The sequence below is a fragment of the Malaclemys terrapin genome, chromosome 2 (genome assembly GCF_027887155.1).
Source record: "Malaclemys terrapin pileata isolate rMalTer1 chromosome 2, rMalTer1.hap1, whole genome shotgun sequence".
NCBI classification, from domain to species: Eukaryota; Metazoa; Chordata; order Testudines; family Emydidae; genus Malaclemys; species Malaclemys terrapin.
Window position 1 is genome coordinate 48907013 of NC_071506.1, and position 26251 is coordinate 48933263.

Here is a 26251-nt window from a genome sequence, read left to right on the forward strand (position 1 = left end):
CTTTCTCCTGGCAACATGTTCTAAATGTGGCTACTTCTAAGCAATCCAGCCAGTAAGACTTTCCTTTTTAACTCTAGATGTGCCTTATGACTTAGCTACAAGACATGTCTCTCTTGCATGAAATATTTTCTGAGTATATCTCATATAAAGATGTGGATACCTCTTCCCTGTTATGAGTGTCATCTGAACTGGTTCTCTGGAACTGTGAACAGTCCTATCATGAAAACTGAGAACAAGGTGGCACTTTCTTTCGAGAAGCAGCAGTCACACCAGTGGCTAATATAGCTTAAGTGTATTAAAACACATTTGAGTAGCACATAAGAGAAATAATGAATCTATTTTGTTTGAAAAGAAACATGATTTATTAAGAAATTAAATACTGAATTCCCCTACAGCCTCTATGAGAATGGATTATTCCAACTTCAAGCATGTGGAGAATGCTTGAGAGATTGAGGAATGGAACGATCCTATTGACCGAAAGTGAAACAAAACAATTGATAATCTAATGTAAGGTTTCAAATATTGGCAATATATAAAACATTCACCTGTCTGGAATACAGTTTGGATAGGACATTCACTGGCATGTAAACTTTTCCATAAGGTAACAACAAACTGCTTTGAGATAGTAACAGATACAGATGAAATAACTGTGCTAATCTATGGCATCACAGAGAGTGTTTGTTTGAAAAAAGGGATTAACAAGTGGGTCTAATTTACAGTTTATCAATTGATCTGATATTTGACATATTTGCACTTTTTAGCAATTACGGTGAAATAGTGCATGAACAGAACAGAACTATTACTTTGCCTTTCAATATTATCCCTACTAGTAAACATAATTATCTTAAACTATGAATATAATGAAAAGTAATGAAAAATACCATACAACATGATTGATAATAAGTCTTTGATCATAACATGACTGTGTCTGAGTTAAGCTATAAACATAGAAATGCAATATCAACTGACTTTAAATATGATAAACAGTAAAACATGCTAATCATAAAAATAGCTTTTACAAATATACATTTGTATACAGTGTCTCTCACGCCTGCTAAATATGTCCTTCATATTATTATCATACAGTACCTTGGCCTTTAAGACATCAAAATTAAAAACAAATAATGCCAATAATTAGCCAGAGAAAAACACATTTACAATCTAAACCATAAAAATCTGACAGTTGTACAGCTTAGAACATATAAGAAATGAAATTTCTAAGGTTTGAACAATAATGTCCATTTTAATAAGTAAAGTGAGTTTTCATACAAATTGAATCAAAGGTGTTGCTAGCCAGTAAGAAACCGCAGTTCACATTTCTGTGGGGGAGTGGAAAGGGGAAGTCACAGTTTCTCTTCTCAGCCTCCAAGGGGCTCACACATGACACCTCATCACTTGATCTGTAGAAACTGAAAAATGAAACGTTTGCTTTAATATGAAAACATGGGCTTTGTTTCAGCAGCACATGGAAAAGGCGTCAGGATAAACTGTAGGGGAAAGGGACCAGGACAGCGTTATTTGCATTTCATGGTCCAATCAACCATCTGACGTTGACACTTAATTGATTAAGTTTTTAGGCTAAAAGGAATGTCATGTAACTGCTACAATGGAAAGCCTGTACCATAAATACCCCTACATTAGAATGCACTACCCAGAATTAACTACACTGATTCAAGTCACAACCCAACTCCTTGGTGAAGTATACCTCTCATCAGGACTTTATATTTGTAATAACAGGGAAAGGAAGCATTTATCTCAGCTACTTCGTGAGATAATGTAGAATGCATTGACCTGCATACTTACATTTATTCTAAATACACTGCATATGGCTCTCTATGTTTTGGGTTTCATTCTCCAACTTTTTCCCATGCCATTTATGTTGATCATGTGCTTTAACACTGGGGGGCGGACGGGAAGGAGAGGAGGGAGTTCTTATTATCTGGTTCATGAATCTTTTCCCAGGTGCTTTCTAATAGTTTTAATATTATTATTGTGTGCATGCATTAGGCCTATCCTCTTTATTAAGGATTAGATCTTATTTGTTTTAATTAAATACAATCACTTTTTGGCTCCTATTGTAGCTTTTTCTGCATCACTGTTTTAGAGTGGGAATGTAGTGGAACTTCCTAAGGGCATTATGTCTGCAGATACCTGCCTCTGCAGACACTAGAGTCCTGGTATAAATACCCTCTGAAGGTTATGGGAAGTTTTTCATTGACTTCAAATGGTCATTGGATCAGGCCCTATGGGAGCACTGAGCCATTAAACAGCTGCAACACCCATTAAAAGAACACAGCAAGCGCTCCCATCTACAAGGGTTGGATGATAGAAGTCCCCTCAACTGTGCAGAAAATTTTGATAAAAACCAAGAATATTTCATTTTTATTGAAATTTTCAGCAGAAATTTTTGAATATTCATTGAAAAACCAAAAATCTGAAAACCATTTTTTAAAGTTTTTGTCAAATAAAAGTGAAACATTTTGACCAAAACCTGAAAAATTTCAGACAAAAACTGAATATTTTTCAGCCAACTCAGGTTTACAGCAGAAAAGTTTCAGGGTTTTGGGTTTTCTATTGAAAAATCAAAAATTTTAAAGAAAAGAAGGTGCTTCCTGCAAACATTTTATGTTGTATTGAAAAAACACAATTTTCTGTTGAAAAGATCAGATGGAATTTTTTTGACCAGTCCCACTCCCAACAGCACTGGCCTAAGTCTTCTTAGAGCTGTGGAGCACTCCGGAGACATTATACATTTTCACTCCCCCCTTATTCTCAGGGAGCACCAGCATTCTGGCTGTACCCAGCACAGGTAGACAGGGCTATGGTGGAGGGTCCCCAGGCCCTCCCATCCTTGTACAAGAGCACCTACCATCTGCTGCTCCGTTTTAGGTTAAAATTATATTTAAAAATATTATTCTCCACACGCATAGAGAAGTTTTTCATATCTCCCTATTTTTAGCACTGTATCCCTGGACAGACTTAACTACATGAAAAGGATTTTCAATCCTCCCCTTAAGTCAGAGAGAAGCCTAATGGTTATTAAGTAGGTATTCATCTTGTGAGAGGAAAAAAGCCTGCGGTTCCACTGTGCACCCCATTAGCTCTAGAGACAGTTCTCTTTTTCTAGCCTTTTCTTCACCTTTGCGTCGCTGCTACATTGTATATGCAAAAGACAATAATTATCCAAGGAAGAAGAGAGACAGATTTTCAAATTATTTATTGAAGCTTTTTCCTTGCCATAAACCTTCCAGGCATTTACCTGTCGCTAGTAATAAAAAGCTTCATTAGGTTACTATTATGAAGCAGTGCTGCTAACCATCTGGATCCAAATTGTGAATGTTGCTTTGCTGTCAGTTAGAAACAATGGTAAAAATTCACCAGTCCCACAAGCAAAAAATCTTGTGTTTTCTTTCAGTACATGGACTTGTTATTTGTCTCTTGTTTTAAAAGGCTGGGAAGAAAGGTTAAAATGTTAGATATTCAAGCTTCTATTTTCTCCAGAATGACAGTCACCCAGGGCTATGATTAATCTAGTGTAATATAATACTAATTTTATTCTACTTCTTTCTGCTGAATAGTGTGTAATTTATCTACTGGCTTTATGGTAGCTCTGATGATATTAAAAACACTCATGATGATTAATGTTTTTTTTTAAATCTGTTCATTTCCTTCCAGTTATGTATATAAAAAAAAATACCCTGACACAATAGAGAGGAAAATGAATTACATTCAAGCAAGCAATATGGCTTTCATTTGGTGTGGTTATAAGGGAACATATCAACCCAAAAAGCAAGGTTCAAACATATTGCATTAAAAATTGGATAACCCAACTGAACATATAGAAGCTGCAGTCATAAATAATATCAGACAAACAGTAAATACTGTCCTAGTTGTGATAACATCCCTTGGGAAAATGAAAAGTTGTTATGGACTATTTATTCATTCATTTTCCACCTGAAATAATTTGCTATTCTTTTTCTATATTGTTGACTTTTTGAGCATTGGATACTGGAGGGACTCTGGTCAGTCATGTACTGTATCTTAGTTTTCCAGAACTATTGTTGCTCCTACAGTTCCAATATGAGCCCTTTGGCTTTTGTACATGACCTATCCCAAACCATATCCAATTAATTTAAACTTTACATTGCTATAATATCGTGTACAGATTTGCAAGACCTAAATTAAATGTTAAAGCAAAAATGCATGTCAGAGCTGATTTGCATGGCAGGATATACTGGCTCCAAAGTTTCCCAAACTATACTCAGCTAAAAACTATGGAATCAATCACAGGGAGTTGAGACTCCACAAGCTTCACTCTGATTCTTCCGGGGATAGCATTTAGTGAGTTAGCCCCTGACCTTCCAGAAAAGATACAGATTCCACTCCTTAAATCCATGGATCTCTGTGAATCTGTCAGAAGCTAAACACATTTGTGTGGAACTTTACCTTCACACTGTCACTTGTCCTCCTTCTGCTCCTGGTTCTCTGCTTCCCTTGAACATTAAGAGCTATGCTGCAAAACTGTCTTCCAAGGAGCTTTTTTGGAAGCAGGCAGCATTAAAATATGATTTATAGCAACAGTGATTGCAAAGCCTGTTTAAGAGCTGCACTGAATCAGTGAATCTGCTGGGTGTAATGGCCACCCCCCATCCCCAGCACCGTTTGGGGCTGTACTGGTCATCTCTTTTTTCTGTAGCAGAGCAGGTGTTTGCGGTCATTTTGCACTGCTTTATCTCCTGCTCCCCCAGCTCCTTTTTGGTTTGACTTTCTGCTGATGGAGGTCTGGAGTCTTGGTTTCTGCTGGCAGAACTGTGAACAAATCCTGCACTCTTTCTGCACTAACTTACTATGTTGTATCCCACAGGCTTAGGGGGCGGGAGAATACAGTGGGGGGAAACCAGTCAGCACGACCTCCCCAGTTCCCTCCAAAAGTGTGGAGTTCCTCTCTGGTGCGGGTCCCACAGGCCCGAGGGAAAGGCATGGTGCAGAAGCTGCACTCCCTCTTCTTTGCCCATCCTTCAAACCTCGACCTGTAAGTGCAAACTTCTCTATGAATTCATAATCGCTGAGCATATGCCTTTCTTTAGAGAGTGTTAAAAGTGTGACATGAGAAAAAGACTGCAAAGATGTTCACAATTAAGCTAATATGGGACATGTCTTCCACCATCTAGTCAGGCACAATGGGCACATTCAGAAAGTGAATAGAGGGTAGGATTGCCATGTGTCCAGTTTCCAGTCGAAAAGGGCACCTGACAGTGTCGGGTCAGAAACACTGACCGGATGCCCAAAGTCTGGTTACCACCTGTAGGGGTGCTGGAACAGTGGGGTCCAAGCAGGTGTCACCCACCGCAGTGCAGCACTTGGCTGCTGAGGGAGCCAGGGGGCAGAGTGCTGTGATCATCTCCCAGCCTGGTTTTGCAGGCAGCAGGTGAGTCCTGGGGGATGGGAGGGGAGAAGGGGCAGGCCAGCTCAGTTCTCTCTCACGTTCCCGGGCCCCCTCTCTCCAGCCCACAGATCCACCTGCCCAATCCCTGGGGCTCGCTCCGGTCTTCCCAGCAGCAGGTCCCAGGATGTGAAGCCACCGTCCTCGCTGAGCAGCTGTGACTCGCCTGGTTGCTGCGGGGAATGTGGGGAGTCTCTGGGAGCCCTGTGGGGCTGCAGGGCTCTGGGCAGCTCAGGAAGGCAGCTAAGACCTGGTGGAGTGGTGGACAGTGCTGCTCGTGTTGTGGGGCAGGCATGCAATAGAACAAACATCTCAAACATATCTCATTCTAGTCATAATCTTCAATCTATAATTTTCTTCAAAGTTAAAGTGAATTTGAAATTAGGCAAAAATTAGTTATTTTTAGTAAAAGTCATGGACGGGTCACAGGCAGTAAACAAAAATTCATGGCCCGTGACCTGTCCATGACTTTTACTATATACTCCTGACTAAAACTTGGAGGGGGGGAGGGGCGCGCAGGTGCTGGGGGTGTGTGTACCCGGGTGTTAGGAAGGAGAGGCGGGCGGCGGCGCATGGCCTGGGACCCCCACTGGTACTGGGGGGGGGGGCTGGCAAGGCCGGCACGCTCCCTACCTGGCTCCGTGCCTCCCCCCTCCAAAGCTGCAGCAGAGTTTGGGTGTGGGAGGGAGCAGGGGCACAGGAGGGGGTGAGGCAGGTTCTGGGTGGCACTTACCTGGGAACCGCGGCCAATGGGAGCTGTGGGGGCAGTGCCTACAGGCACACCGGCTGCTGCAGAAGTCACGGAAATTCACAGCATCCATGACTTCCGTGACCTCTGAGACAAACTCGCAGCCTTATGATTTATATAGAGTCACAGAATCTTGCTTTGCCGGATGCATCAAAAGGCACCTCATGATTTTAATGATTACCAACGGGCTACACAGCATCTTGCCCAGGTATTTAAAAAATACAAAGTCACAAATGAAGTTACCAAGTTTTATTGGTGATTTAATGGGAGTTTTCTATGGATACCATGACCTTCAAAAGCCCAGCTCAGTTGCTGTGAGTAAGAGAATGTGAAAAGACTCAATTACAGGCTCAGTATTGTCATATGTAACACAGTATGTAGAAAGTGACAAATTAATGGAAGTTTCTAACGTAAAATCTTTTATAGCAAGGTTGTGAGAGAATATTGACTGCATATATTGAATAGGAAGGATTATGCAGTTTGTTAAATATTGATAAAGGAAAATTAAATGAAGAATATGTATTTTCCTTACATTTACCCTCATATGATGAAACCCAATGAACACAGTGTACACTCTGTCAATCATACAGTAAGTAGTGCTGGAAACACCTCTTTATCTGTTCAGTGAACACAAGCATCATTGCTACTAAGTGTCAGTACACACAAAATGGGTGTTTTACTCCCTGAGGAAAGCAAATATTTGTCTTTTCAAATCTACTTTTTATACTGAAATGTTGTGTTCATTTTACTTGCACGTGGTTGTTCTATCACCAGTCACGAGTAAAAATGAGATAGTGTGAGACCCATCACCATCTTTATCATGAGAATGGCAATACTGGGTCAGACCAATGGTCCATCTATCCCAGTATCCTGTCTGCTGGCTGTGACCGGTGCCAGATGCTTCAGAGGGTATGAACAGAACAGGGCCATTATCAAGTGATCCATCACCTTTCATCCAGTTCCAGCATCTGGCAGTCAGAGGCTTAGAGACACTCAGAGCATGGGGTTGCATCCTTGAACATCTTGGATAATAGCCAGTGATGGACTTGTCCTCCATGAACTTATGTAATTCTTTTTTGAAACCTGTTATACTTTTGGCCTTCACAACATTCCCTGGCAATGAGTTCCAAAGGTTGACTGTGCATTGGGTGAAGAAGTAGTACTTCCTTTTGTTTGTTTTAAACCTGCTATTAATTTCATCAGGTGACCCATGGGTCCTGTGTTATTTGAAGGGGTAAATAACACTTCCTAATTCACTTTCACTACACCATTCATGATTTTATACTCCTCTAATTTATTACCTCTTAGTCATCTCTTTTCCAAGCTGAACAGTCCCAGTCTTTTTAATCTCTCCTCATATAGAAGCTGTTCCATACCCCTAATCATTTTTGTTGCCCTTCTCTGTACTTTTTCCAATCTATCTTTTTTGAGATGGGGGCAACCAGAACTGCATGCAGTATTCAAGGTGTGGGCATACCATGGATTTATATAGTAGCATTATTATATTTACTGTCTTCTTATCTAGCTTTTTTGACTGCCGCTGCACATTGAGCATATGTTTTCAGACAACTATCCACAATGACTCCAAGATTTCTTTCTTGTGTGGTAACAGCAAATTTAGACCCCATAATTTTGTATGTTTAGTTGGGATTATGTTTTCCAATGTGCATTGCTTTGCATTTATCAACACTGAATTTCATCTGCCATTTTGTTGCCCAGTCACCCAATTTTGTGAGATCCCTTTGTAACTCTTCTCAGTCTGCTTTGGACTTAACTATCTTGAGTAATTTTTGTATCATCTGAAAACTTGGCCACTGTTTACCCCTTTTTCCAGATCCCTTATGAATATGTTGAATAGCACTGGTCCCAGTTCTGATCCTTTGGGGACACTGCTATTTACCACTCTCCATTCTAAAAAGCTGACCATTTATTTATGGTAGCTTACTTTGCTTAAGAGCCTTTGGTGAGGAACCTTGTCAAAGACTTTCTGAAAGTCCAAGTACACTATATCCACTGGATCACCCTTGCCCATGTTTGTTGATCCCCTCAGAGAATTCTAATAGATTGGCGAGGCATGATTTCCCTTCACAAAAGCCGTGTTGACTCTTCCCCACCAAATCATGTTCCTCTATGTGTCTGATAATTCTGTTCTTTACTATACTTTCAACCAATTTGCTTGGAACTGAAGTTAGGCTTACTGACCTGGAATTGTCAGGTTAGTTCCTGGGGCCTTTTTAAAAAAATGGCATTTTTTTAGCTATCCTCTTGGCATCTGGTTTAGCAATAGGGATATTATTTTCCATCCATTTGCACACAGAAATATTTTAGCAAATGGTACCTTAACATCTTTGCTGAAAAGAGTCCTATGAAAACTTCCACACTTATAAAACCCTAAGCAGTAGCTTGGTGATCTAAACCTCAGGTTCGAAATAGCGTATCCAGTTCCCCGGAAAAACAGATTCATGGTCAGCTCAGTGCTTCATCTTCCCCAGCTATCTACCATGCAATTTGCTGCCTGTGGCTCTTTTGCATAATACCTTAATAACTGAGGCTTGGTCTGTTTTGTACAGATCCTGTGGTTCTTTATATCGATATAGGGGTTTGCCCCATTGTCTTTGGCCAATTTTTCTGGTATCTAGTAAATATCTTTGGCAATACACATGAGATTTAGGCCTGCATTTCATTTAGCTATGATGTCTAAATAGTTTCTATAGTTATTTTTGAGTCACCTCTTTCTTTATGTCTGAATGCACTAACCATGGGCCAGATCCTTGGCTAGTATAAATTGACATATCTCCATTGACTTCAGAGCAGCTACACTAGCTGAGGATCTGGCCCACAGTCTAGAAAACATGGGTTTGTGTTTCACTACTTGTGATATCAATATAATGTACATAAATTACTACATTTTTCTATTCTTTTTTTTTAATTCAGAGGTTTTTTTTTCCCTGAGTGAAGTCAAGAAGCAGGAGACATAAGAGTTTATCTGGCACAGAACAAAATCAGTGCAGTATGGGCTCAATTCTGCAATGTGCTAACTAAGTGCCCTCAACTCCGTCTGAAACAAGTTGAAGTGAAGAATGCTCTGCACATGCCAGGATCCAGCTCTATGGAGCAGTAACTGTGCAGATGCCCCTGTGTTTCTTGAACCCCAAACATGAGCAAATATCATGACAAATGCTGAGAGGTGCTGCGACTTGCGCTGAAGGCAATGGTAATCCCATTTCAGCACCTCTCAGGATCTGGCCCAACCAGCTCACTTTTAAGCATGAGCCCTGATAATGCTAATGGTGCAGATGAGATGTTTTGGGGATTCAGAGTGCTGTCAAAAAGTTATAAAAGAAAATTTTAACTGCTATAATCTCTGCTTGATATGTGGAGTGAGGATTCCCCAGTGTGAACCAGTAATCCAATTAGCATTAATGCTAAAGGCAAGAATTCCTGCCCTACCAGTGCCAAGGGAGCAGGACTGAACGGAGGGTTTAAACTTTAAAGAATTGCTGAAAATCCTACTCTAAGGCCACTCAACATGACTAAACTTTTAATTTTATTTTTTAATGTTTGACTAATGCATGGTTTTAGGAAAGTGAAAGACTGAGAGAACTCATTTTAATTAAGGAAACATCTGTTAAACTTGCCTAGTTTTGTTGCCAAAATCAAGGAAGAAAAGGAAATGTAGCCAATAGTAGACATTGTAGGTAATGTAAAGAGCAAGGCAAAACCAAATGGTAGGAGAAGAAAAGGGGTGTTAATGGGAACAAGTAGTTGAAAGAGTCTGGAATGATGTTACAGAGTCCACGATTGGCCCAGGGGAAAGGAGAAGGAATGAACGGGGAGGAAGAGGGACGGGACAGTAACAGTAATGAGTACTAGGAAGGTATTGCAAGTGGTAGTGATATGGTCCTGAATGAGGGCAATGAAAAAAAAAAAGAGAGGGAAGTAGATTGTTTTGACACTTGCCTTGGAAAAGGGTGGGTTTGAGAGTGTGATCCTGGTGGACAGAGAAGAGAATTAATGGCATGAAAGAGCAATCAAGGCTTACCAGAACATTTGGAAATGAGAAGAGAAGCAGGACATAATTGTAATAGTACGTTTTAAATAGCTTCTCTTAGACTCTTTCCCCATTAATACTTATTTTACCTGTACATGACAGTGCATAATAGCATCTATCAATTTTATTCTATGAGATTTTCAAGAGATTTTTCTTTTAAAAATAAATGACAAAATCTGAAATGCTGGATTAAGGATTTATTGTGCTATGTAAATGTAGAATCACTGGGTGCACTCACTTAACTCTCTGTTCTCACCTTCTTCAGCTCCCTCCTGCACAGTGTGTGTGCCTCCATTCCTCTCTCCTTATTACAAATGCAGCCTTCTTCCTCCTCTACTCAGTTTTCAGCTTTTGTATCTTATTAATGATAATTTGATTAGCTCTGGCAATGTGCTAGATATTTTTCAGAATTTAGAATAAAACTTGATCTTTGTAACAGTAGCTACTGGAGTCAGTGTATCCTCACCTTTGTCATGTGACATGGGATTTGACTTTATTGTCCTGAACCAGATCATTACCCACCCAAACATACTTATACTCTAAGAACCCAAACTTGCTCTCATTGAAGTTAATGGTAAAAAATCCCATTGAATTCAGTGGGAGCAGGGTTGGGTTCTAAGATAAATTTATACTGCCTTCAGTACTTGGAATAGTCTTCCATTTATTGCCTGACAATACCTTTCTCCTTCAAACACACGTCTTTTGGGAACTGACCCATCTTTCCCTCATAACTAATAATTTCTATAGAGAACTTTACTGGCCAGAACACGGTTACTTGGTTTGTATTTAAAGGAATTAGATTGCTACCATTTTAATAATTATTATTTCCCTTTTCTGAGGTCCATAAGTGGCTGCACACTGATGCATTCAATCTGACTTTCACATTATGGTGTTAGCCAGTCATAAAAACATTTAAACAACATTTATATTTTCTCAGAAAATAAGACCTTTTGGTAAAAATGGGTCAGTAACTGCAGTGTCTTTGGGAGGGCTATAGAAAGGAATAAAATAACATTTATATTTTTTGTCAATTTATACAGAAAAAAGAACAGCTACCTTTTGACTTTTCAGCATTTGCCCCACTTTACTTCCACAAAGATGCTCTTTGACTTACAGACATGGTTTGAAGGAAAATGTTCCCTCTGATGGTTTTATTATTCACCATTCTTGACTCTGAAGCATTCTGATAAAGACTGTGAAATAAATGTTTTCCAAGGGAACTAAAGCTATTTACTTTCAAAGTCTGGCACACCAGGAAAAATGTATGCTATATGGTGGCTGCTCAGCTGCAGTTAAATCAAAGAATTGCAGGATTGGGTTGATAGGTTTAATCCTTAGTTCAATGCACAGCCCAAGTGGCGTGGCTGTGTCCTTAGGAACTTCTCAGTGTTAGGCAGAAACTTCTACTGAGACTGCAGAGCAATTGCATGGTCCCCTGACACTGCTTCTCCATGTCAGGGCTGGAGATACTTTTGTTATACCAATCCCCCTCTCCATGAGGGTGGGGAAGAACGTCCACAGATAGGCAGCAGAAAAATTCAAAAACATCTTTGGGTCTGATCCAATGCCTAATGAAGTCAACTGAAATACTTACTATGCTGTAAATCAAGAATAACTCCACTGAAATCAAAGAAGTTACACCAGTGTGAACGTAGTGAGTACAGAATTGGGTCTATTTAAAATAATTTTTTCCTAATATTAGCAAATTATTTAAAGTTTCTGTAATCTTCCTGATTTAAAGTTATAAACTCAGAACCTATTTTTCATGAGCACAGAAAAATCTAGTTTGGAATTTATGTTGGATTTTTGCAGTTAAAAAGTGTTAACTGCCTAGTTCTGTACAACACTTAGGATTTGATTCTGCTCTCGTTAGTTGCACACCGGTGTATTTCCACTGACTCCTATGAAGTTACTCCTGATTTATATCAGGAGAAGAATCAGCAAAATCAGGCCAGTGGTATCAGACATTAAAGTCAAGTTACATCAGAAATGTATTTTGCCTATTCAGTGTAGTATTTTGTGTGCGTGCATCCAAGAAAAATATGTGACCTGACCTTACAGTTGGTCTATGCTATGAAAGAGACAAGATATGAGAGACAAGGTGGGTGAGGTAATATCTTTTATTGGACCAACTTCTTAAAAGCTTGTCTCTCTCACCAACAGAAGTTGGTCCAATAAAAGATATTACCTCACCCACCTTGTCTCTCATATCCTGGGACCAACATGGCTACAACTATACTGCGTGCAATAGTTGGCCTATGTCATGAGACTATTATGTGTCTGAATCAATCTGCCACAGTAACAATTGTGGGTGTAATAGTAATAGATGTTTTTTTTTTAAATCATGTTTTTGGTAGTTTTAAAAATGGGCAATTAAAAATAAATATTTTCACCTCTTAAAATACTGAAGGTTAGAAACCATTTGTTATTTTTTAAAAAACTTAAGGTAAAAATAGAGACCTGTCAAAAAGCCAAAACAAAGTGTCTGAAGAAACTTACTCGGCAATGATGAATCTGCTGGTGACTACCTGGCAAGCTAACAAACAGCATAAGAAGATAACTGAGCTATCCTTCTCAAATCACAATCCACTGAAGAGCCAAAAAAGAGCTAGGCACAAGCTATTTAGACAACTCAGCACAGTACAGCAGTCGTCAGAAATGCTTTAACTTATCAAATATATTGTCAAACTATCATCCAGGCTAATATTTCAAAAAAGGCTCATAGCTAAAACACTGTCAGGCTACAGTTTCTGTTAACATTTGGTATACAAGAATTTTCCCCAAAGCAGGCTTTATTTATTGACAGTATATCTAGTAATTAAGAGTATTTTTATTTTGGATTGCCATAGCATGGTGTTGGGTTTTAGCAGTTTATTCATACTTTTCAGAAATGGTCTAAATACTAGTAGGTTGTACCAAGTTCTTTTATTACTCTTCTCTGGAAAAACTCTAATTCAACCTTAACTGTAAATGTCTTTTCTCAGAAATGGTGTGTCCGATTTAACCACCGCAGAACACATATGACTTGTGACTTCAATGGGACTCATATCCTGCAGTGGGAGAATAGGGCCCAGTATATCTCCTGATTCTGTTACACATGGGTGGGCTCTTCACTGGAAGCCACTAGTGACTATTTCATTTCAGAGGAACATACTTCAAAAAGAGATTAGATGCTAAAGGGTCTGATTTTTTTCCTCATTGAATTTCTGGCATTAATTTTATAAACTCAGGGCCTGATGCCATACTGGTGTAAATCAGCATAGCTTCAATGACTTCAACAGATTACACCGCTTGACTGCTGAGAATCTGGCCCACACAGATTTAAAACAGGAGTAACTTTAGTGTTGTCAAGAGAAGTATAAGTGAGTGGAGAATCAGGTTCTGAGAACTCAGACTAGCTCATACCTAATTATCTCTTTGCAGACCATGCTATAATTTAAATGATCGTTGAAAATTCAGGAGAGCCAGGATTGTTGGTATAGTATTTCTGAGAAAAGAAATTAAAAGGCAAGGACAATTTTTTCTGTCTTCTTGAAGGGTATACCTGTTAGTTCCACTGGTAAAGACTTCTTAACATTTTTTCCTCCAACCCAGAAAAATTTAGTTTTATGACATCTTGGGGGTTCCTCTTGACAAAGTTTGTAATTATCCAGCATACTCTACTTGGTAAAGGTGTGTTTTTCATATGTGCATGCTGGAAGCAAGTATACACGTGCACAGTTTTGCATGTTGTGGCAAAGTTCCTCCTCTACCTTAGTGGGTCCTGTGCTTATTGGCAGATTTGCTCACCTCAGTAATCTTCCCCTCTGGTGGAACCCACAGTCTGGGTCAACTCCCCCTGTGTCTGATCAGGAGTTGGGAGGTTTGGGGGGAACCCGGGCCCACCCTCTACTCCGGGTTCCAGCCCAGGGCCCTGTGGATTGCAGCTGTCTATAGTGCCTCCTCTAACAGCTGCATGACAGCTACAACTCCCTGGGCTACTTCCCCATGGCCTCCTCCAAACACCTTCTTTATCCTCACCACAGGACCTTCCTCCTGGTGTCTAATAATGCTTGTACTCCTCAGTCCTCCAGCACCACTCCCACTCAGCTCCTTACACCTCTTGCTCCCAGCTCCTCACACACACACCTCACTGACTAACTGGGAGGCTTTTAACTAGTTCCAGCCAGCCCTTGATTGGCTTCAGATGTTCCAATCAATGTAGCTATCTCCACTGCCTTCTAGAAGGATCTTAATTGGCCCCAGGTGTCTTGATTAACCTGGAGCAACTGCCATTTGGTTACTATGGTACCAGGGATTTGTTTAGCCTGGGGCTAAACAAATAGGAACATACCTGTTCCTCACTACTTTACTGTAGCCATCTGGCCTTGCCCCATCACAATGTGCACCAGTGAAGACTATGAACTGAAAATAATATGCATACACATTGAATCAGCAGCACAGTTGGAAATAGAATCAAACAGAACCCTGACTAGAACTGAGTGAATTTATGTTTGGTGGCTCAACTGAAAAATCCCCAGAAATTTGTTTCAGGCTGATCCAAAATAGAATTCTCCAGTTTTTCTCACTGAAAGGAAAACAAAAACAAAACAACAACTCCAAATTGGTCTGGGTCGAACTAAATGCATCATTCACCCAGGAATTATTTTTTTTGGTTTTGCTTCATTTTTGTGTTTAGCAGTAAAACAATAAACCTAGCTAAATTTCTAAGTAAATCCTTGTTTTGAAATGAGAAGTTGAACAGTTTTGTTTAGAAAATTTTGAAACACAATATTTTGACTTTTCAAAATAATTTTTAATTTTTTTTCCTGCCCAAAACTATTTGCTGAATTTGACCCAAATTTGTGGATAATTTTGGTCAACCCAAAATCTTGTTTCAGCTAATATATTATTCATCTGAAAAGTTTTGCCCACTTCTATTCCTGACTCCCAGCTCCCTGCTTGAATCACTAGATCTGAACAATAGAATAGCCCACACTCATATACTCAGCCTTTTAAGTCTCTAGAAGCATGTAGTTTAGCCATATAAGTTATGCATATTGTTTTAAAAATTGATGTTGGGAAAGAGTTTTGTTGTTGAATACTAAATAGCAGAGCAGGTAAAAAGCAGTAAATATGTGAAAGATGATGGGCAAGTTCATCTGCCTGTTTAGTATTTTTTCAAATGTGCAATTTTAGGTATCCAGAAAAATAACTGAATTGATAAAGGGTTTAATAGACATGAAGTAAGTGATGGAAATCTTGTACAAATTCCTAAAGCTATAGTGGATTTAGGTGTTAAAAAAAAATCATGTTACAATCAGTGAGAGTAACATGCTTAAAACCCTGCACTATGCTTAGGAAGTCTACCTCTGAGTAACTGCCAGAGAAATATGGGATGGCAAGGCCCTTCCAATGACTCATTTATACAACAATGTGAACAATAAACAAGTCTACTGTGATACTGCATATATTAAATATAAAAAAGGGCATGTCAGAAAGTTTCTTGCAATTTCTGATTTCATGACATGCTTTTATTACTTTTTCCATTTTTTCAGTCACAGGTTATTAGATTCACTGCAGCTTTAGAAGGTACAACACATTAGTATCTGTCAGGTATGCTTCTGCTAATGACTTTTTTAGCTTGCTCAAATATAAGTGTCATGCACTGATATTCATCAAGTGAATGCAACCTTTTACCTATTCATTTGTCTTAGGCATGAAGAACTCCATGTTTTCACTGCTATTGAGAAAAAGCTCACTGAAGTCCAAAGTGTTCAGTACACCAGGGAAATTGTCCAACAGTGTTTCTGTTGATATTAAAACATTCAGACTCATTAAAACAAAATTTTGGCCCAGCATCACTTCAGCAGATACAATAGTTGAACCTTCGACTTGATGGTATAGTTTCTTCTGTGGAAACTAGTACAATGGGAAAATGTGCAATGTACAAAACATATTGCAAGCTACTAATCTTGGAGAGCCAAATCCAGTTAACTCTATTGATTAGAGTGGAATTACTCTGGCTTATTTTGATGCAACTGAGAGCAGAATTTGGCTCATAATCTTTAAAGCAAATCTGGTATTAGAAATCCAACTTAGATGACGGAAATGTGAAATACATTAGATAACATTCATCATGCTTTGCTTGAGATATTTAAATACAGGACTTACTACAGCAATACTTGCTTGTGTAAGATGTGTTTGGTTCAGTAGAATGATCCTTTTATTTCTTTTCAGTACAGTTTATTTTACTACGGCTGGGTCTACACTACCTGCCTGAAACGGCGGGTAGAAATCGACCTCTCGGGGATCGATTTATCGCGTCCCATCGGGACGCGACAATCGATCCCTGAATCGATGCTCTTACTCCACCAGCGGAGGTGGGAGTAAGCGTGGTCGACGGGAAGCCGCAGAGGTCGATTTTGCCGCCGTCCCTACAGCAGGGTAAGTCACCTGCGTTACGTCGAATTCAGCTACGCTATTCGCGTAGCTGAATTTGCGTATCTTAAATCGACCCCCCCGTAGTGAAGATGTAGCCTACCTAAACATAAGAACATAAAAACTGCCATACTGGGTCAGACCAAAGGTCCATCTAGCCTTGTATCCTGTCTTCTGACAGTGGCCAATGCCAGGTGCCCCAGAGGGAATGAACAGAACAGGTAATCATCAAGTGATCCGTCCTCTGTTGCCCATCCCAGCTGATCCATCAGCTGATCCATCCCAGCTTCTGGCAAACAGAGGCTAGTGACACCATCTCTGCCCATCCTGGCTAAGAGCCATTGATGGGCCTATCCTCCATGAACTTATCTAGTTCTTTTTTGAACCCTGTTATAGTCTTGGCCTTCACAGCATCCTCTGGCAAGGAGTTCCACAGGTTGACTGTGTGTTGTGTGAAAAAATATTTCCTTTTGTTTGCTGCCTATTAATTTCATTTGGTGACCCCTAGTTCTTGTATTATGAGAAGGAGTAAATAACACTTCCTTATTTACTTTCTTCACACCAGTCATGATTTTAGAGACCTCTATCATATCCCCCCTTAGTCGTCTCTTTTCCAAGCTGAAAAGTCCCAGTCTTATTAATCTCTCCTCATACGGCAGCCATTCCATTTCCCTAATCATTTTTGTTGCCCTTTTCTGAACCTTTTCCAATTCCAATATATCTTTTTTGAGATGAGGCGACCACATCTTCATGCAGTATTCAAGATGTGGGCGTACCAGGGATTTATATAGAGGCAATATGATATTTCTGTCTCATTAGTGATCTGGAGGATGGCGTGGACTGCACTCTCAGCAAGTTTGCAGATGACACTAAACTGGGAGGAGTGGTAGATACACTGGAGGGTAGGGATAGGAAACAGAGGGACCTAGACAAATTATAGGATTGGGCCAAAATAAACCTGATGAGGTTCAGCAAGGACAAGTGCAGAGTCCTGCACTTAGGACGGAAGAATCCAATGCACTGCTACAGACTAGGGACCGAATGGCTAGGCAGCAGTTCTGCAGAAAAGGACCTAGGGGTTACAGTGGATGAGAAGCTGGATATGAGTCAACAGTGTGCCCTTGTCAAGAAGACTAACGGCATTTTGGGCTGTATAAGGAGGGGCATTGCCAGCAGATTGAGGGATGTGATCATTCCCCTCTATTTGACATTGGTGAGGCCTCATCTGGAGTACTGTGTCCAGTTTTGGACCCCACACTACAAGAAGGATGTGGAAAGAGTCCAGCGGAGGGCAACAAAAATGATTAGGGGGCTGGAGCACATGACTTATGAGGAGAGGCTGAGAGAACTGGGATTGTTTAGTCTGCATGAGGGGGGATTTGATAGCTGCTTTCAACTACCTGAAAGGGGATTCCAAAGAGGGTGGATTTAGACTGTTCTCAGTGGTACCAGATGACAGAACAAGGAGTAATGGTCTCAAGTTTTCAGTGGGGGAGGTTTAGGTTGGATATTAGGAAAAAAATTTTCATTAGGAGGGTGGTGAAGCACTGGAATGGGTTACCTAGGGAGGTGGTGGAATCTCCTTCCTTAGAGGTTTTTAAGTTCAGGATTGACAAAGCCCTGGCTGGGATGATTTAGTTGGGAATTGGTCCTGCTTTGAGCAGGGGTTTTGACTAGATGACCTCCTGAGGTCCCTTCCAACCCTGATATTCTGTGATTCTATGATTATCTATCCCTTTCTTAATGGTTCCCAACATTCTGTTCTCTGTTTTGTCTCTCTCTGCACATTGAGTAGATGTTTTCAGAGAACTATCCACAATGACTCCAAGATCTCTTTTGTGAGTGCTAACAGTTAATTTAGACATTTTATATGTATAGTTGGGATTATGTATTTCAATATGAATTACTTTGCATTTGTTGAATATTGGCATTCTTGTAAAAAATGCAAGTAAATTTAAATCTTCTTGTTTCATGCAGATTTGCTATTTTACCGAAAGTAATTCCTTGTTACTTACTAGTAGGGACAAAAATTATCACAATGGGCCTGATCCAAAGTTAACTTCAGGCCTTCTATATGCTTTGGATCAGGCTCTGTAGTGCTAGGAAATGTTTGGAATATGTACTTTTTGAAAGGGAATTTGTATTTGTAGATACTAATTTGTCAGAAAGTTGAAATTCAGTGGTCGAAATGTGGTCCTGTCTATATAGTCCAAGATACGTGTGTTCTACTGTTCTGTGATGAAGGTAGAGAAGATACGTTGATATTATCAAATCATATGATAATGATTTAATTTTTGCATGATAAAACTGAATGCAGCAAGAAAACTAACCCTGAGCTCTGTATGTTTCAGTTACTTTATATCTGACACATGATTCTCCATCTAAAGACAGTAAAAGCATGAAAAATGACAAGAAAATAGACTAAGCTGGATACATACAATACAGAGGGCTATAAAATGGACAATATAGAGAAATGAAATATTTCTGTGAGGCAAATGTAACAGAAATGTAGTTAATAGATAGGGAATAAATTCTGATCTCAGCTGCACCAGTGTACATGGAGAATAACGGCAAATACATAGACAAACACACTGAAGACCCACATTTGCAAGATGCAAATTGACTTTTCAGTCATTGAAGTATCATTGACTTAAGTGGGAGTTGAGAGAATGCACAATACTTCATAAGACTTGACCATAATATTTATATATCTCATCTTCCATTTAATTTTATGTCAATTTCTGAAGGCATCTTAACAAAATTAAATATATATTAGAATAGGTGAAATTCACAACATACGGTACATAATGAACTGCCCATAGCATATCATAATAACTCTTGCCCAAGGAGCTGAGTATCTGAATGAGAACTGCTGAAGAAAGACACATAGGTCAATTAAACCAAAAAAGCCACCCTAAGAGAACTACCCATTGCTTAGGTATGCTCTCCAGCAATCTTTCATAGCAATTCCTTCTCCCTCGCTTCTTTCTAATTGCATGGCTCTTTCACTTCCTCACATAGCTAAAGTCAGTAATGCTTTAAGTTACCACTGGACAGGAACTAATGAAGAAGAAAAACAACATGCTGCCAATAGGAAGGCAAAGAGCACCAGTAGAGGAATCTACTCTACCAACCCCCCGAATCCTCAGATCTAATAGTGAATTTAAGGGCACTCATTTATCATTGGTGGAGAAGCAGTAAATAAAGAAAACTAATAGCTTTCATAACTTGAAGTTGCACTGTTCCTGCAAACTGAGAGTGGTCTCACTGACTGCGACACAGTCATCAGTTTCCCAGCAAGCTCTAAAATTACTTCTGAATACGTAAAATGAACACAGTTGTGCACTGTTTATACAGTATGAATAGGAGATGAACTAAATCATGGAAGTAATGTCTTTAGCTTTTCATGGTCTCTCTGCCTCACAACCTAAACTACACTATGCTAAGCAATCTGCTTGCCGTGTGGAGCTGGCTGAATTGCTTTATATTTGTATATCACATATTGTATAGGGGAAATAAAGAGAGAGAGGAAAAGTCACCAAATGCAAAGGTATCCAAAGAGAATTACAGTGTATCCAGTAGGTAAAATATATACTACTACTACTACTTAGAACTTGTATAGCAGCTTTACATCCATTGATCTCACAACACTTTATAAAAGAGAACAAGTATCATTATTCCCATATAACAGATGGGAAAACAGAGGCTCAGAGAGGGGAAGAGTCTTGCTCCAAATAATGATGTAATTAACAAGCAGGCATGAAAATACAAGGATTTCATAATCACAGCAAATATTGGCTCTGGTTTCCAAGATGTACAACACTCAGCTATTCAGGACATGTCTACATTAGGGAATCTGAAACCTGGTTTAATCAGTACAGTGGTAAAAACACCAGAAACCACCACTCTTGTCTATACAATGGCTCCCACTGGTATTAAAACCAATTCCCTTGAACAAGTGTTAGCACTAGAGCTGGTCAGCAATTTTCCAATGAAACAGGTTTTCATCAGAAAATTCAGTTTAGTCAAAACCAAAATGTTTTGCAGAAATGTTTTGGTTTTGATGAACTTTCGCCAAGCTTGCTTGGTGGGCTGCAGGGGAGCCTGGGTTTCCCAGGTCTGCAGCTCTGGTGCAGCCCTGCCATGCAGAGCTAGGAGCCTGGAGAGACATGGCTGGAAACAGGGCTCTCAGGGCTTCTAGGTTCCTCACTCTTCAGTGAGGGTCTTCCCAGGATCCCGGGGATTCAGGGGAAGCCTGGGGAGTCCCTTGGAGGTGGAGGCAGCATCAAAGTGTCGTTATTAACATTTTTGTTAATCCTGATCCTAAAAAATTATGATTGGACTTCCATGGTTATTCATAATAACTGTATACATAGCCATGGCATGTTAATTTCTTACCAGCTCATTGCTGCAATCCTCATCAAAATCCTCCTCTATTCCATCAGTCATCTCTTCTCCATCCCCATCTGCATCTGGCCCTACTTCAATAGGCTCTTCTGTAGAGTTATCTGCATTCTCTGATATGCATTCCTCTTGGATCAAATCAGCATTATCTTCCATTTGCTTCTTTTGAGCTTCTGTAAGGAAAGCATACCCTGTAGAGATTCAGTAACCTTTTCTGTTGCTCGGAATGAACAATGCTCTCAAGCAGACTTCATGCCTCCATTCTCCAGATGGAGCTAGGTTTATGAAATATGGTATGTTAATATCCACCAGATAAATATTATCAAATTCCCTGACTCCTAAAGTTACCGAATAAATAATCTGCAACACCGGTGCACTCAGCCAATCAAAGTGAAGGAACCGAATACAGTTACTGGTGCAAAAATACACAGTTTTGCCCCAGTCATGCAATTCTCTGGACTCTGCTATGTTGTGGGAACCCAGTTTGCATAATAATTGTGCAGTTATGTATCAATGTAAATCCCTGTGCTCTCACTGGATGACAGACGATAATGGCCAATAAATGTGCAGGGATTTGCATAATCATGGTGTGATTATTTCTCAATAAGTATACAGTTAATAAATACTACTAGTCAAACTGGTCCCAATACTAAGGACTGGAGTAGCAATTGCAGCACCTCCTCAGTCTCTCTGTTTGCACCGTGTGCTGGGACAACTGGATCCATTTATGGCCCCTACGTTTGCTCATTGCTGCTTTCCATTCCTGCCAAAGTGGGGTCAACATAAAGAACGTTTTCAAGGCACTCAGAGCTCATGGAAGCTCCCCTGCCTGGTCCACCCTGCTCAGCTCTAGTGTGGGACTTAAGTGATGCAGATGGCCTGGCAATTTGTCCTCCATACCTTGAAGAATTTCACCCAGGCAGCAGAAGTCCACAGCAGGGATGGGAGATGACTAACAGACTGACTTATAGAGTAGTTGGAGGAGCAGCAGAGCAGGGGGCTTGGAGGGACCATAGACTCACTCCTATTCACTTTAGAGTGGTAGCCGTGTTAGTCTGTATCAGCAAAAAGAATGAGGAGTACTTGTGGCACCTTAGAGACTAACAAATTTATTTGGGCATAAGCTTTCACGGGCTAAAACCCACTTCATTGGATGCATGCCGTGGAAAATACAGTAAGAAGATATATATACACAGAGAACATGAAAAAATGGGTGTTGCCATACCTACTCTAACAAGACTAATCAATTAAGGTGGGCTATTATCAGCAGGAGAGAAAAAAACTTTTGTAGTGATAATCAGGATGGCCCATTTCAAACAGTTGACAAGAAGGTGTGAGTAACAGTAGGGGGAAAAAGCATGGGGAAATAGTTTTTACTTTGTGTACTTTTTGCCCCCCAACCTGAAGCAAATACTCATCAGAACCACATACCATACAACAAAAACACTAACCCAGGAACCTATCCTTGCAACAAAGCCCATTGCCAACTCTGTCCACATATCTATTCAGGGACACCATTATAGGACCTAATCACATCAGCCACACCATCAGAGGCTCGTTCACCTGCACATCTACCAATGTGATATATGCCATCACGTGCCAGCAATGTCCCTCTCCCATGTACATTGGCCAAACCGGACAGTCTCTATGCAAAAGAATAAATGGACACAAATCAGACGTCAAGAATTATAACATTCAAAAACCAGTTGGAGAACACTTCAACCTCCCTGGAAACTCAATTACAGACCTTAAAGTCACAATTCTTCAACAAAAAAACTTCAAAAACAGACTCCAACGAGAAACTGCATTAATTTGCAAACTGGACACCATTAAATTAGGCTTGAATAAAGACTGGGAGTGGATGGGTCATTACACAAAGTGAAAACTATTTCCCCATGCTAATTTCCCCCCTTACTGTTACTCACACCTTCTTGTCAACTGATTGAAATGGGCCATCCTGATTATCACTACAAAAGTTTTTTTCTCTCCTGCTGATAATAGCCCACCTTAATTGATAGTCTCATTAGAGTTGGTATGGCAACACCCATTTTTTCATGTTCTCTGTGTATATATATCTTCCTACTGTATTTTCCACTGCATGCTTCTGATGAAGTGGGATTTAGTCCATGAAAGCTTATGCCCAAATAAATTTGTTAGTCTCTAAGGTGCCACAAGTACTCCTCGTTCTTTTTGCTATTCACTTTAGCTCACAATGGAAACCTTTATGCACCCAAAATGACAGCAGGTTAGGGGACTATTTGCCTGTAGCTGAGATAGCAATGTCATTTCAGTCTGAAAGTGACAATACCTACCGGGGATGTAACTTACAAAACAAAAGAAACACGTCTTTCTTTTCTAAACTGACTGTTTTATATTACCAGCAAGCTCATCTCATATCTTGTTACACAGTGAATGAATCTGAAATTGGCTGTGAAGTTATACATCTTTCAGCTTTATGAATACATTATGGTTTCTACTTTAAATTATTACATGCCATAGCTAGTCCTCAAAACTCGTGACACTGTTATGTATCTCATAATCTTAAGCAAAGACAGCACTAGTTTCTCCCTCTGAAAACATTTGTTTTCATCTCTTCAGTCTTGTTAGCCTTTGACCCTTCTCCCTCTCAAATTGTGCTTGCTAAAGCTTCAGAATAAATAAGGCTTTGTTTCCGTAGACCTAACATCTTTACAGAAAGAATCTTGGACTCAAAGAATTAAGGACCATCATAGGCATCCCTCTTTGAAATCAATGTGGTTGTACAGATTGCTAGTGCAAAATTCAGCCCATGGAGCCTTATAAAATATTTGACGTTTATCAGTATAACAGCTTCATAGTTATAACCAGTGATGTTAGCATAAACTATAGTATCAACCCAATTTCTGCTATGGCATTTGATTCAACAGTCTTTTGGTACACACTTGTTAGTGCTACCAACAAATGGTAACCACCTAAACCCTTTTTCATTTGCTTAAGCATTGCTTCTGCTCTTCCTCATTTCTCTCCGCTCTCCTGCGCTAAGGAGGAGAATGACTTGAAAGGCTGGAAATTTCAGAAGACAAACTTTTTGCATAAAATATTAAACAGCATGAACAGGCAACATGAGCTCCTGCTCAGAATGAACAATGGGAATCGTAAAGACAAACAGCAGATAAGAAGCAGTGGACATTTTAATCCTTTTTATATGCAGCTCTGCATTTTGTCTCATTGCCTTTATGAAAGTCATATCGAACTTTTCCCCTGCTTACTTAATTTAGTGTCTTAAAATTATAAACAGAAAATATAAGGTGAGGAAAATAGGATAAAAGTATTCTTAAATCTAACAAAATCTATTGGATATGTATGTAAAAGAAGAACAGGACATTATAAAATAAGGAGTTGAACTACAGTATATACGTAACAAAAGAGACAGGAAAACCACACATTGGTCAAGACTTTCAAAAATGGGTGCTAAAGTTATGTTCCTGATACATCTTGATGAGAGTTGTTGGGGGCTTAGCACTTTTGAAAATCAGGCCACTTTTTAAAGTGTCTAAGTAAGAACTTAGGGATAGGATTTTCAAAGATGCCTAAGGATTTAAGTGTCCAACTCCCATTATATTGGATACCCAAAACTTTTAGGATCTTTTGAAAATCCATACCTTAGAACCTAACTTTAGGCACTCATTGTTGAAAATCTTGGTCTTTGTATATACAGAAAAAAATACTCTACTGCTGCCATCTTACTGAATCAAAGCAGCCAGCTACTGCTCTGTTGTGACTTCCTGCTCCAAATTTTCACCAACAAATTAGACACACAAAACATCCTAAAAATCCAGTTTTCCTCTCTATAAACTCTAGCTATTGAGCTTGCAGAGTTATTTGCTCTACCAAATAGATCAGGCTTTATAAAAACTTCCAAATAAGTATTAGTTATTAGGGACACAATTTGCAGTTATCCACAGTATTAAAACACAACATTTATCACTTGTAGAGTTTGAGTTTCCAACCTGAGCTCATAACTGAGACTGATAAGCGTGACATCAATTCTTGGTTGAAAGACTAATGTAAAAATACCTCCCTTCTCTCTTACACTATTTGTATTTAAAGTGAATCTAAAGAACTTAGGCAAAAGGGAACGTAAACTGTGCCCAACCATTAGGGATATAAAACCACAAGGCAACTTTTTACCCTCAATTTATCTTTTCTGTTTTCATCCTACTAAAAATTTCAGGGTATTGGTAGCACTAAGAAAAAAAACACTAGTGAAATTTGCAAGCTTTTACTGGTTAGTCAGTGAATAAATTCAGTAAAAACACTGAGTTCAGATTCTAACATGTCTCATTCCCCTAAAGGAATAACTCTGAGTCCTTAGAATATCCTTCTGAATGGCATGTAAGGTCATGAAAAAAATTAAAATTAAAAAATTGCAACAAAATGTACATGCTCTCCCTCTCTCCCCTTTCTTTTCTAAATAACAAAGTTATGCCCTAATCCTCATCCCAGCGTGCAGCCAGGAGACACCATCTTTGTATTGGACAGTTCTGCAGGGGACAAGCACTTTTTGAAGTGGTTGGAGGAGAGGAAGGTAATCAGGAACAGTCAACATGGATTCACCAAGGGCAAGTCAGCCCTGATCAACCTGATTGCCTTCTATGATGAGATAACTGGCCCTGTGGATATGGGGAAAGCAGTGGACATGATATATCTGGACATTAGCAAAGCTTTTGATACGGTCTCCCACAGCATTCTTGCCAGCAAGTTAAAAAAGTATGGAGTGGATGAATGGACTATAAGGTGGATAGAAAACTGGCTCAACGGGTAGTGATCAACAGTGCGATGTCTAGTTGGCAGCCGGTATCAAGTGGAGTGCCCCAGGGATCGGTCGTGGGGCTGGTTTTATTCAACATCTTTATTAATGATCTGAATGACAGGATGGATTGCACCCTCAGCAAGTTCGTGGATGACACTAAGCTGGGGGAAGAGGCAGATACACTGGAGGATAGGGATAGGGTTCAGAGTGACCTAGACACTGGAGGATTGGGCCAAAAGAAATCTGATGAGGTTCAACAAGGACAAGTGCAGAGTCCTACACTTAGGACGGAAGAATCCCATGCACCGCTAAGGTTGGGGCCCAACTGGCTACGCAGCAGTTCTGAGGAAAAGGACCTGGGGATTACAGTGGATGAGAAGCTGGATATGAGTC

At 39.7% G+C, this 26251-nt stretch overlaps 1 protein-coding gene across 13 annotated transcripts in view; it reads right to left on the bottom strand.

Moving 5' to 3' along the window:
• Positions 1–338: 338 nt before the first annotated feature.
• The window catches only part of RALYL (RALY RNA binding protein like), a 574454-nt gene continuing 548541 nt past the window's right edge, over positions 339–26251 (bottom strand). For 10 of the 13 annotated variants that reach the window (XM_054018798.1, XM_054018790.1, XM_054018791.1 and 7 more), the window contains 2 exons: positions 21061–21257; positions 339–1409 (listed from right to left, as the gene is read on the bottom strand). In XM_054018798.1, the coding sequence (XP_053874773.1) occupies positions 1392–1409; positions 21061–21257 (215 nt within the window). In that variant the 3' untranslated portion in view covers positions 339–1391. The remainder of the gene's footprint in view (positions 1410–21060; positions 21258–26251) is intronic. The other 3 variants (XM_054018800.1, XM_054018795.1, XM_054018796.1) reach the window with 2 other exon arrangements.